The 12,545-nt window shown below is 38.6% G+C and overlaps 1 protein-coding gene across 3 annotated transcripts in view; it reads right to left on the reverse strand.

The window, feature by feature from the left end:
- itga11a (integrin, alpha 11a) overlaps window positions 1–12,545 on the reverse strand; it is a 68,066-nt gene that overhangs the window by 11,312 nt on the left and 44,209 nt on the right. For all 3 annotated transcript variants that reach the window (XM_044190029.1, XM_044190012.1, XM_044190021.1), the window contains 11 exons: window positions 12,037–12,181; window positions 10,930–11,078; window positions 8,725–8,868; window positions 5,294–5,497; window positions 4,205–4,335; window positions 3,741–3,907; window positions 1,785–1,924; window positions 1,096–1,206; window positions 860–945; window positions 522–732; window positions 260–358 (listed from right to left, as the gene is read on the reverse strand). In XM_044190029.1, coding sequence (XP_044045964.1) covers window positions 260–358; window positions 522–732; window positions 860–945; window positions 1,096–1,206; window positions 1,785–1,924; window positions 3,741–3,907; window positions 4,205–4,335; window positions 5,294–5,497; window positions 8,725–8,868; window positions 10,930–11,078; window positions 12,037–12,181 — 1,587 coding nt within the window. The remainder of the gene's footprint in view (window positions 1–259; window positions 359–521; window positions 733–859; window positions 946–1,095; window positions 1,207–1,784; window positions 1,925–3,740; window positions 3,908–4,204; window positions 4,336–5,293; window positions 5,498–8,724; window positions 8,869–10,929; window positions 11,079–12,036; window positions 12,182–12,545) is intronic.

Consider the following 12,545-nt stretch of genomic DNA (forward strand, 5'->3'; position numbering starts at 1 on the left):
ACCCAGGAACAAAATGTCAGACATAATATAGGAAAATGCTCCATAATCTGTACAAAACTAATCTTTTACTGTTTTCACATGACTACAACAGCAAATCATACCCAGTTAAGTCTAAATGTTGTCCTAGTAGATTATCTAATGACAAATAATAAACAATGTCACAACTCCACAGTGACAGTCACATTTTTGGCCTTTTAAAAAATGTTGGCGGATTTTTAAACAGTAAATAATTTCACCGATTCAGAGTATGATATCTCACCTGAGTTTTGGCCCTCATGAATGGAGCACTGACATTGCAGATCTTCTCATTCCTTAGTTTGTCCTCAATGAAACACTCTATTTTGATGTCAGAGTTGTCCTGGATCAAAAATAATAACAGGTTAGATTTTTAATACAGGACTGGTAGCTTAAATGCAGCATTTATCTCATCTCATCTGCTGGTTAAACCCAAGACACAATTTAAGAATATGTTCTCATCACAAAACACGTGAACCACATGAGTTTGGGTGATGACAATGTACCTTGACTATGAGGCTAGAGAAGCGTAGATTGGGTGTGTAGGTGATGTTCAGGCAAGCATTGTAGGCGTTCTCTCCTTTGTTCTCCAATCGAACATCCACCACCATCCTCCTCCTGTTTCCCTCTAGAACCCGCAGAGATCCCTCGGCCCCTCCTTCACTTAGATGGCGACACAAAGCACCACGAGACTGTACAGGCTGCGCACAGAACTGACTAGGAGGCAGGGACGGAGCAGCCGAGGATCAGTTTTATTTAAAATTTAGGTGTGTAAATACAGTATGTCTGTGTATTCTTGTTTGTGCGCTGCAGTATGTGTTGTGATGAATATGTGAGTACATACCTTCGAGTCATCAGGTCGGTCATACTCTGCAGTGCCAGGTCAGGTATGCAGCGGTCATCCTCGTCACAGCCGTTCCAGAAGGGCAGCTAACCAAAGAGACAAGCTTTTGTAAGTCAAAGAAACTAGTAATCCTTTCCTTTCCATATGTACTTTGATAGAATCAGATGATAATTTATGGAAGTGTATTTTAATAACTTGAGAGCAAAGACAGGATAAGCTGTCAGATTGTCTCTCACCTCAGTCCTCACAACAGTAGGCCAGCTGTCATCTAGAACTGGTCCGTGGTCTGGATCTTGTAGCCCCACTTGCACAGAAAACACTATAGGCCTTGCATAGTCTGTGGTCTCCTAATATAAAACATTAAGTTCAGAGATTACCCTGTGGATTTACTCTATCATGGCACTTTATCTATGGCACTCAAATATGTTTTGCTTTCAAAAGGTTTACATAAATGTACAAGATGCAAAAATGCTCAAAAAATATGATTATAATCGCAGTTTAATGAGCAGTGTGTGGTGGTTTTGACCAATATGGGAGACCAATGTCAATAATGATATTTTAAGACTGCGGTAGCTGACTGACGTATATTTTGCTGAAATTCAACATGTTAAAATTTGACTCTTTTTATTTAATAAAAATGATTAAATTGAAATCTTGTCAAAGTAGAAAAGCATCCAAACCAGCATTTTAACGTTCACATGATGCTAAAAGTTTCAAGTTGCAACATATATCTTTCAGCCATCTCATCTATTCAAAGATAGAGAAAACACTGGTATACATTAGTCTTGAGATGAATACTTAATTAAGTTAAAAAAATCAAATGAACAGATAAAATTAAAGCCAATTATCTCACTGTCAACATGGCTTTGGAAACACTGGTCGCACCCTTGTATGTGACTTTTGTAACCCTCATCATGGGCCTCACCATTACGTGGAAGTAGATGTACTCGCAGATCTCTTCTCCAGGAAGGAGGGTCAGGTTTTGAGGCTGCAGCTTGTTCGGGTTGTCCAGTATGGCACGGGGATTGAAACGTCTCTCCGCAATGGAGACATTATATTTGATCCCTAGTGGGTCATAGGAAGAGTTCAGAAATTACACTTCTATGTGAAATCGTAAAAAAAAAGATCCTATTCTATTTGTGTTCAAATGTTTTTAAGATCAATGGGTTCTGTTCTTACTTAGGTTGGTGCAGATTAAATGACAAATGGTGGTAAATGACATCACTAGAGTAGTGCAATGCAATATTAGCTTGACTCTGAACATATGATGAATGTGTGACCAACATATACAAGAATCCAAACCCTCTGGCTTCAGTACTGAGTCATTTCCAAGCCACATTGTTTAAGAGGCTTTCCATGTATTGCCTCGTGTTTTCATGGCATGAGGAAAAATATACTAATGCTGAACTTGCGCATGTGTTGTGTTTCGTCTCAACTAGAGAATTTGAGAGCAGGAGACATCTTAATGCCTTTATGCAAAAAGGGCAAATAATGGATACTAAATTAGAAGCTTTTCTCCACTTTTCGCCACAACACAATTATCATTATCCACTATTTTAAAAAGTTGTTCCTTTTTTATTGAGAAAAACTGTGATTTACAAAAAAACGTCTAACTTTTCCAGTTTTAAGAGCTATTTGGCTACACAGCAACATTTATCATCAGTACATTTCCTCTAATCCCTACAAACGACATCTAAAAGGTAGTTGGTTGAACCTTTTTTTTTTAAATACCACTCTTAAATACTGTCAATAGATGGTTGCAGGAAAAAAAAGTTTAATGTCATGCATCAGACCACAGCGAACTCACAAACACCAGCACATCTGCCACGCATTACTAGCCAGACACGACAATGAGCGGAAAATTAAATAAACGTGTTCCACTGTATGCAACCATGGACGACAAGGTAACTCCCTCTGTTCCTCCTCTACTCTGTTTTGGCACATCTGATAGATTTGATAAAGATGTCGGAGGGTCAAGAGGTTAACTCAGAACACGCTCACCTGCACCTCTGCTTCACCCCCCCCCCGATACACAGTGAAACTGGACCCTACCATTACATCTCTTAAAACAAATTGTGAGCCTAGAAACCCTGCGGTTATGTGCGGGTGGGGTACTATCAGTGGGACAACACCCATCTGCAGGATTGAGTTGTCACCACCACCAAACCATTAGAAACAACACTCTTTTTTTAAGCTGAATAAAACAGAGATAAACTTGTAGAGATGCATTCCAACCACACACACACAATAAAAGGAACATTTGATAGCACCAGTGTGGTTCAGATATACCAGTTTTGCAGGCAGCAGCATTAGCTTTGGCAGAGAAACAGCAGTGAGATCAGAATCTCTTAGCAAGAAACATTTTGCTTTGGCGCCACTCTGAATGGAAGGAGCCATCACAGTTTTTACAGGAAGCCGCATGCTGAAAAGTCTATTGGAGCCATGACATGAAGGATATACATTCAGAGGGCCGAATGCCTTTTCTCACTTGAAACCAGCTATGTTTCATCCTGTCATGTACCACAGTCCAACCAACAGCTGAACTATACTGCAACTACAGATCCAAAATATGAATTACTCTGCGTAGTGTATCGGTAAAATGGTCTGTTAAAGGTTTGACAATACAGCTCAGAAACTAAATATGTTTGTGTTCCACATGTAAGAAAAACATATTTTTTCTTTTCTTAAACCTTTTCTTAAAACTTTTATCTATAGGTTTATATATATATATATATATATATATAGGATCTTCTTTACTAATAGATGATATAGGATTTTATTAACTTTGGGAAGATACCAAACATCAGGAAAAGACAAGGGAAGGAACTAAGAAACCTTACTGAGATGCTTCCACAGCAGTGGATTATTTTTGTTGGCTTACCAATTTCCTGTGTGGGAGGAATGGCTGTTCTGGCAGTGATGTTGAAACATACAATGGCTGACATACAGGTCACGTCTTTGCCACCTCTCTGACAGTCCTTCACAAAGATGTTGATCTTACTGGGCTCAAACCTGACAGTGGTATATATTCGGACAACACTCTGTGACCTGTGAAGGCATAAAGGTGTTACGGATGATCTCTGAGACTCAAGAATATGATTATGTATGATGATTATTTCTTAAGGCATACATAAAACTCTCTATTAGAGGGGTGTTGCCAACATTTTTTGCTTTAAAATGTGAGCAGTGAGCTCACATTTTAAAGTGAGCTAATCACAACAGGGATAAAAGGGATGTCTTTAAAGTAACGGATAAAATTTATTTATAGAGTTTTACAGAAATAACTGCAATAACTGTCTTTTTTATTTTTTGACAACAGTATTATTTACTGGGTGAAATACTAACCAAAGGAGAACAGCAGCACCAAGGGAACCTACTGCCAGGTCCACTGAACCATCATTGTTCATGTCAATTGTGCCATGGATACTGCGGCCAAAGTACTGCAGGCCAGGAGCCAAATCTGCTGCTGCTATCCTCTGAAAACAGACAGAGGAAAAAAGAGAGGAGTTAACAAGGATCATTATTACAACAATCACTGCTTACAATGTTATGAGTAAGGTTATTATTAGAGCAGTCATATTTGCAATCAAACTGCAGTTTTTGGAAATACAGTATGCAAATTTAAAGCCATGATAGTAAATAGATACTGCACATTTAAAAGAATTTACTCAAGAATAAAAAAGTTTCTTTCATCACTCCAAAATAATATTTCTTAAAATATATTGCTAGTCTCTCAGTGGTACTGTAAGCTCATACCAGACATTACTTCAACTTAACTTTGAGAACAAACATTTTTGTGCCTTTTCCAGGGTTTGTGTGGTCTGTGTGTTTTTGTGTGTTTGTAGCCCATTTACTGCAAATCCTATATTTTACATTACTACCAACCATTCTCTGAAGCATACCATTAGCTTAAATTGTTCACCGCAACTAGCTGCTTCTGTTTAAATCAGTATTGACACATAGGCCATTCCCTCATTTGTCACTCAGTATATATGCCAGCCCCTTTTCCCCCAGTCTTTTGTTGGATTGTCTTGTGTGCTCCATAGCCTTAGTGTTCAAGTCTTTTGTTCTAGTCACCTGCCTGTCTGTTCATGACTTCTCTTGCTCCTCATCTGGTTTTGTTTGCCCTCACTGACAGATTGCCTCTTACTGACTTTGGCTTTGATTTTGAACCCAGTAAACGCCTCACATATCTGGGCACAGATCTGTTACAGTGTTACACACTTACTCGTAGCAAGTTTCAAGTGTCTGCAAGTTGATTTTTGATTTGAACATAAATCAATGGCTACATGGAAGGTGGTAAATCAAATGAAAAACATGGTATGCTTTGGAAAATGATCAGCAGTAATATGTATATGTAATTATAGTTGGTAGGCAAAAACCTACAAATGCATTGGCATTACCTTTTAACTGTACTTTTTGCACATCTCCTACCTGTTTGTATTTGCGTAGTATTCGGTTGTGCTGGCTAAAGAAAACATAAATGGCTCCTTTGTGGTCATCTTCCAGTGGGGCTCCCACCACCAAGTCATTGAAGCCGTCACCGTTCAGATCAGGGACAGGAGCCAGCGATGAGCCAAAGCGAGCGTTCTGGCCACCATTATGGATTTCCAACGCCCCTTCAAGGACGAAACGATTCTGAGGGATGAAGGGAAACATAATGATGCAAAAGCTTGTGTCCTCTTATTTATGAATTCATAATTTGCTATCTTTTTGGGCATATCTTAAAGCATGCTCATAAATATATTTGATACAAGTTATATATGTTACACAAAGCATCCTAGTCTTGCTGCTATCAGAATGTATTTGTTTTCCCTTTGGTTGCCACTTTATAAATATCTGAACGCAACTGCCCCTTAAAGGACACAAGAATTTGTGACTATATTCTTTGGTATTGATGTTGATAAATAGACATTAGCTTTCGCGGGGAGTCCCAGAGCAGGCGATCTGGCTGCTCATACTAAAAAAAGGAACTGCAACAAACAGGGTCAGTGGACTCATGTATGAGTGTGTGTGTATTTCTTTGGTTTCATTAGTCTCTGTTGTAGTATTTGTGTGTGCGATCTCTACAGCATTATGCTTACTGCTTATATACTGTATTATAGATATTATATTTTATGTATTGGCTAGGGTTTTGGAAAATTGGTCTTATGGCCAAAACCCAACCACATTGTAAGAAACTAAATTTTGCTTCAACCTCTCCAAAATCAACCCAGGAAATTGCAGCAAAAAGAAAACACCCACTTTTGTTGACATAGCTACCAGTTTCTGTTAAGACCCCCATGTTGCAGAGCTTACATTTACCTCTGCCAGATTGACAATGGAACTCACTACCTGAGCTACTATCAACACATCAATATTGCTACCAGCAAGTAACTCACAGCATCTTATGATACTGAATACTGAATTATCCATTAAGGAGTGAATGGTACAGAAAACTAGAATGCCTAGAAAATCACACTCAGCATGCAAACACCCTGACACATCAAACAAAACGTGACACACACATGCATAGACAACATACAGAAAGCCTTTACAGTATGAATACAAGCACAAATACAAGCTGTGCAGAACATAAGATTTATTGGAAACAGAAGCATATGCCAAAAGGTCATTTTTCAAAATAGCACATATATTGTATGTAAGTCAAGAAAGTCCCGCTGTTCAATTTAATGGGCAGACCTATGCCTTCTGGCAGAGCTCAGTTTTCCAGTCAAAGGGCTGATCTGTTCTTCAAATGATCTATCATCTATTTATTTAGACGTTTTGTAACAAGACCAAGGAAGAGGTTGTTGCCGTTCATCCAGCTGGGTTTGTTGTTTCACTTATCTCTAAACCATCTTTAGTCAACTAATAATTTTTCAGGGAAAAGTAACAAACAAGATGTTTTATCTTTCCTCCAATCAAACAAAAGATAAAGATTGGATCAGTTTCTGTGTTTTCCACATAATCCTTTGATTCTGCCTTTTTGAGCTCAAATATCTTAAACATCTGGCAACAAAAAAGTGAGGAATTTTACTTCTGGGTCATAAAAGAACTAAAGAATGCTGTATAGCTTTAGTATATTTATTTGAAGTTCTATTTTTAGCGAGCGTAAAGTCAGATGGAAAATATCCATATCTTTGAAAGCCACTGTCCGACTGGAAAATTTTTCAAAGAAACCATTCTGACAAAATGGAGCCAAATACTTCAGTCCATCAGTAGTCATGCATATCATTGCTCCACTTGGCATACCAGTTCATAATATAATTTAGGGTCGGCAGACGAAACATGAGATCATTTGTTTTTTCAGTTGAATAAATGGGAAGGGAGTTGATTTAGGAAGGTAGCTTCTTGGCTACCTGATGTGTGTATGTATGACAAAGTGGGAGATTGATAGAGAAATGGGGAGAAATAAATTTGAAACATATGGTTTGTGAGGAGGCCATGGAGGGTCACGACCAGTCTGCAGTGGCCCAGGAGCAAGTTAAAAGTGCAACTTCTTTTTGTGTTAGAACTGAATGGAATTTTATTTTTGACCAGCTGCCAGACTTTAGGTAACTTTATTTAGCTTTGAACTTGTAGTTTTAAGTTTTTGTCAGAGCCTTCGGTGCAAAGGCAGCTCAGTATCAGCATTTTTCATCCCTGCATCCCAGCTATACCACCCATACATTTCTGAAAAGGCAAGACATCCTTCTCATAAAATTTATGAAAGATTTATTTGGTAGATAAACAAGACAAGAGTCTACAGCCATGCTAGCGGCTCTGTGAGGCTGTAGGCTTGGGTGATGACTCTTTGTGCGTCATGTGATCCATTGTTGCTATTAAAAGTACTGATCATAGTTGCTTTAACATGCAAAACATACAAAATTTCGTGGCAATCCATCAAATGATTTTATCAATTTTGTTTGATAAAAAAACTAAGGGAAACTGCACATCTATTCTAGTGAAGTGCTGGCTCGCACAGAGACAAAAAAAAATCGCTTTTTTGCTGAGATATTTTAGTCTGGACCGCCTGACCAGCACTGCCATTGCTAAAGCCACACTGCTAGCATGGATAACAGTTGATAGTACCATATATGCACAGTGCACCTTTTCTTAAGTCAAGTCTGCAGAATCACATTGTGGATGTATAATATTCACAGTGACACATTTTTGAACCAGGGTGTCCAACCTTAAATCGTTTTCCAGAACAATATTACTGTGGAGCATCCACAGCAACACCTGAATCAACCACATCATGATTATTAATTGCCCTGAACATGTGGCAGTGCTGTCCTGATGATGACAGACATTTTTAAAAAGTGATTTCTTTCTGTTTGTGTTTTGTTTCTGACTGTTAAATTTGGTCTGCCACCTGTGATGTGGTTTGGGCCATACCAGATATTTAAATACCTTCTCTATGCCTGTTCAGTGGATTCAAAACAGCTAAAGACATTTATTATTCCAATGAGCAAGGCAGACCTGGAACACCGTGATATTTCCTTCTATTAAAGAAAGTTCTCGCCTCCAAATGCTTTGCTGGAAATAGGTTTAGAAGGGGCAGAATACTTTCCTGTTGAGTTCATTCTACACATCTAATAAAGTCTGCATACTAGATCATTTGATCTCCGCATTTAATCTGGACAAGGTCATGTGTCAAATGTCTGCCTGCAGCATGTCAGTGTGTTAACTGTGGAGCTGGAATGCAACAGAGTCAGGTTTGGTGTGTGTTATCGGACACTTCTGGTGAAGTGTGTTAGAAATGAGAAATGAGATGGGAAAGTCTGGAGTTTGAACAGGTGTTGACCCAGTTCTGTGTAGTGGGTTGCTTAATCCAAAACTGATTAATCCCTGTATGTGACCTGGCTCTCTGTATTTGTTAAGTTTTTAGAGTTTATACCCACCAGCTCTGTCACTCTGTAGATATAGACCTTTCCCTTCTCCAAGCCTCCACTGAAAAACATGGGTGCTGCCACCAAAAGGTTGTCAGTTATACCGTCTCCATCAATATCCACCGGTGCAATCTCACTGCCGTAGTAGGAGCCAATCTGAAAGAGACGTATATGCATGTCTTTCTGAGATCTTTATTATTTATCAGTTCGACTCCTTTAAAAACAATCATTCATTTAGGTGATTATATACCCTGAAATTCTTGGCTTCTCTCCACAGTTTGTTGAACCACATGTTATTTGGGTTTGCTGATTTACTGATGACCTGGAGTGGCTTATGAACTTGAATATTATAAGCAAATGGGGGCCTGTGTTGTGTGTATAAGCAAGTGGTCAGAGTCCTGATGCTTTTGTAAATGCTCAGACTGTGAGAGCTTTACAAAGAGACTGATTCAGTCACTGGAGTGGATGGAACATCATCTATTGGTTTTCAGATTAGAAACATCTGCCTATAAAAAGCTGTTTTCTCGAGAATTGTGAGATCAAGAAAGGTTTCTGCAAAAAACATCTGCTGTTCTGGACGAGCTGTTGCTGACAAGGTACAATGTAAGCTGCTGTAAGGATCACTTCAGGCTTGCAGCCTGTGAAGAGTTGCCAGTTATGAGTGTAGCGGTCATTAACACACAGAACCACATCTTCCATCCATCATTTCTAAACTTAATGTGACTCAGATAGTGGGATTAAATCCAGATTTGATGTACATTCAAAGTCCTAAAATTAAAATTATATAACATCAACAACAATAATAATTTATAGCACCACATTAAACATAAACATTAACAGAGATTATACACCTTCACATACAGTGAATTTTTCCTTATGTTAACTTGTACCATTAGTGCAGTATGTTATGTCATTTGGACTGTAGTAGTGGAGCAAAGTCATTTTATTGAGCTTAAATTTCAAACTGAAAATCAATCCATCTGGCTATAGGCCTTTTCCACTGAAAAATACTGCATGTTATGATAATTTTTCCGGTCATTTTGTCTTATTTTATATGTTCATGAATTGGAATAATTATAATGTTTTCCACAGTTAAATATACAAGCTATACTGGGTACCAAAATATCAAAAACAGAGAAAAAGGATATCGATCCCCAAATCTGGCTACACTGCCAGTTGTGATCCTGGTTTTTATGCACATTATGTAAGACCATGAGGAGATGCTCCCTGAGGATGCTTTTCTTAACAACTTACTGTAACTGTCTACCATGTAACTTAAGTACCTAGCCAGCATTTTTTCAGCATAAAGATCATACCAGAAAGTGGTACAAATTCATCTGTGCGTGATAGCGAAATATGTGATTCTAGAAGCTAGTCGGTAAAATACTGTAGCTGGCGAGCTAACTGCTAACATGCTAGCCAGTTGGGAACATGCTAGTGCTAGTCAGTGTCAATAGCTCTCCAAGCTTCTTTTTATTTTCTCTAAACCGGGCCATTTACTCCCCTCTGGCATTTTGTTCTCAGGATTGTAAAACATTTAATTTAATAAAGGGGAATAAAACGGGACACTAAGTTCACACAGTGTATTTAAAAGATATGGTTTACCAATGACTCCTGTCCACAAACCATTCCTCTTTTGTGAAGCAGTTTATACGAGGAGTTTAAATAGCTTCCTCTATTTTAGACTCTCCAGGTCTGCACTGACAAGACAGCTTGCTATTGATCAATGATGCAAATTCATGTATCAATGTTCACCAAAGTTGAAGTTCATGCAAAAAAAAGAAAATATTTTCTTTGCCCCTCAATTTCTCTTGAACTGACTTGAGTTAGCTACTAGTCAATTTAAAGCCACTACATATAGAATTTGATAAAGTCAGAATTTAGTGCCCCCCACTGGCAGTATAAAAAATGACAATGTGTGTTGCTAATGTGCTAAAAGCAACACAACTACACCAGTATTGTCTCATTTTTCTACAAAAGCCTATGACATGAGAACAATTTGTAAGACGTTACTGTATCATCACATACAGATCTACACAGAGGAGCTTTAAAGAGTCTTATAACTAACTGCTCTTCATCAGTGGCAGTGCAAGCAACGTTTTATAACAATGTTTTATAACATTCCTTCTTCCAAAGCAGACATCTACATCATTGTGCAACTGGCCTACAAGTGACAAACTTTTTATCATGTAGGTTAAGTGCTGGATGCCACGGTACCTGCTGGCCTTTGAGGGAGTGCAGGATGGTGAGGTTGCCCGAGTTCTTCAGAGTGAAGATGATGACCTTGCCAGTGTGGTTAAATCGTGGAGCTCCTGCTACGAGTAGACGACCGTTTCTGGCCGACACCACAGACGTCACAGTATAACCTGGTCATGTAAAACAAACACACATTAATTCTGCCTCTGAAACAACAACCCTTTGAAGAGAGTAGATTTTAGAGACTGGTCTTACCCACCCTCACCATAGTAACCCATGTAGGATATTACTTGTGATATTAGTAATTATCTTTTTCTTCTATCAGCTATGGATCTGTAAATGAAGTAACTAGTTTGCTTGATAGTCAAATTGTAATAAAAACCCCAGGCACTACGCTTTCTTCCACTGTTTGAGTGTGCTAAGAGTGATTGGGCCTGGCCTTTAGATTGGATTTCATAGCAGTGATCTGCATGACTCAAGGAAAAATTGTAAAAGTTGCAATTTTAAGGAGTTGAAACTCAGTGAGCTGCATTTATTAATGCAGAACTGGATGTTCTGGTTTCTCAGGTTTCTCAGATTTCTTCTTCTATTTCTACTATTTTGTCTTTTCCCACTAAAAATTCCATTTAGTCCCCGTATACTTTTCCACCTTCATTTCTCATCTTCATACCCCTTTTTTCCCAGCTTTAACTTTCTCCCTGACTGTCCAAAATTATGCTTCCACCTCATATTACTATTGAGTCTAGAATGGCTTCCATTGGCAGCCTGGTGGATAAGCTCAGAGACAAACCACTGATGGTAAAAGCAGAGGTCTGTGGTGGTGGAGTGAGATGGGGTTGCATATGATGGGAAGCATTGGAGCAATGGGGACACTTTAGAGAGATGGGTTGCAGCTAGGATAGTTGGTGTTAAACCACAGGTCTTCTAAAAGAGGATGTAAACAGAAATTAAAGGCTGGTGTCCATGGGAGCAAATGCTATAAATGGTGTTCAAGCGTAGCCTTCATTATTAAAATAACAACATTGGACTTTCTATGCATTTCTTCTCTTATTATAAACATATCCATCACAATCCAGTCCAGTTAAAATAATTTATTTTTGTACTTTATAGTTCTTTAGTGTTACTCACCCAAGTAGGCACCGTGGTTTTTGAGCTCTTCGGGGAACTCCTGTGTGTAGGAAGACTTGGGAGGGACCACCTTCCCCTGTCGTGTTTCCTTCAGCACTGCTCCATTCCAATCGTAAGCACCAACAGCACCCACCAGAATACCATCCTGTAGGGGAGGTACAGTATAGTTAATTTTTATACTTTAAACAGCAAAGTAATAAAAGACGATCTGGTTATACTGCCTGTGCTGCACATGCACACAATGTGGTAGTTATTGTATACGATGTGGATACACTCCTGGAAACGTAACAAAGTGTAACCACCATTTTGGAGCACAGTCTGCGTGTTTGGCTCACCTTTCAGTCAGATTAATGATGATGTGACTCCACTTGTGGTGAAACATAATCTTGGTAAGAGTGATAAACACAAATTGCAAGGGAGGTTCTCACTACATTTTTCGATTACTTTAAAAGCATATGAAGAAAATCTAATTAAATGCACGCAGATGTTGCTACATCAAGAATATGTTG

This window comes from Siniperca chuatsi, linkage group LG1, assembly GCF_020085105.1.
Source record: "Siniperca chuatsi isolate FFG_IHB_CAS linkage group LG1, ASM2008510v1, whole genome shotgun sequence".
In the NCBI taxonomy this organism is placed as follows: Eukaryota; Metazoa; Chordata; class Actinopteri; order Centrarchiformes; family Sinipercidae; genus Siniperca; species Siniperca chuatsi.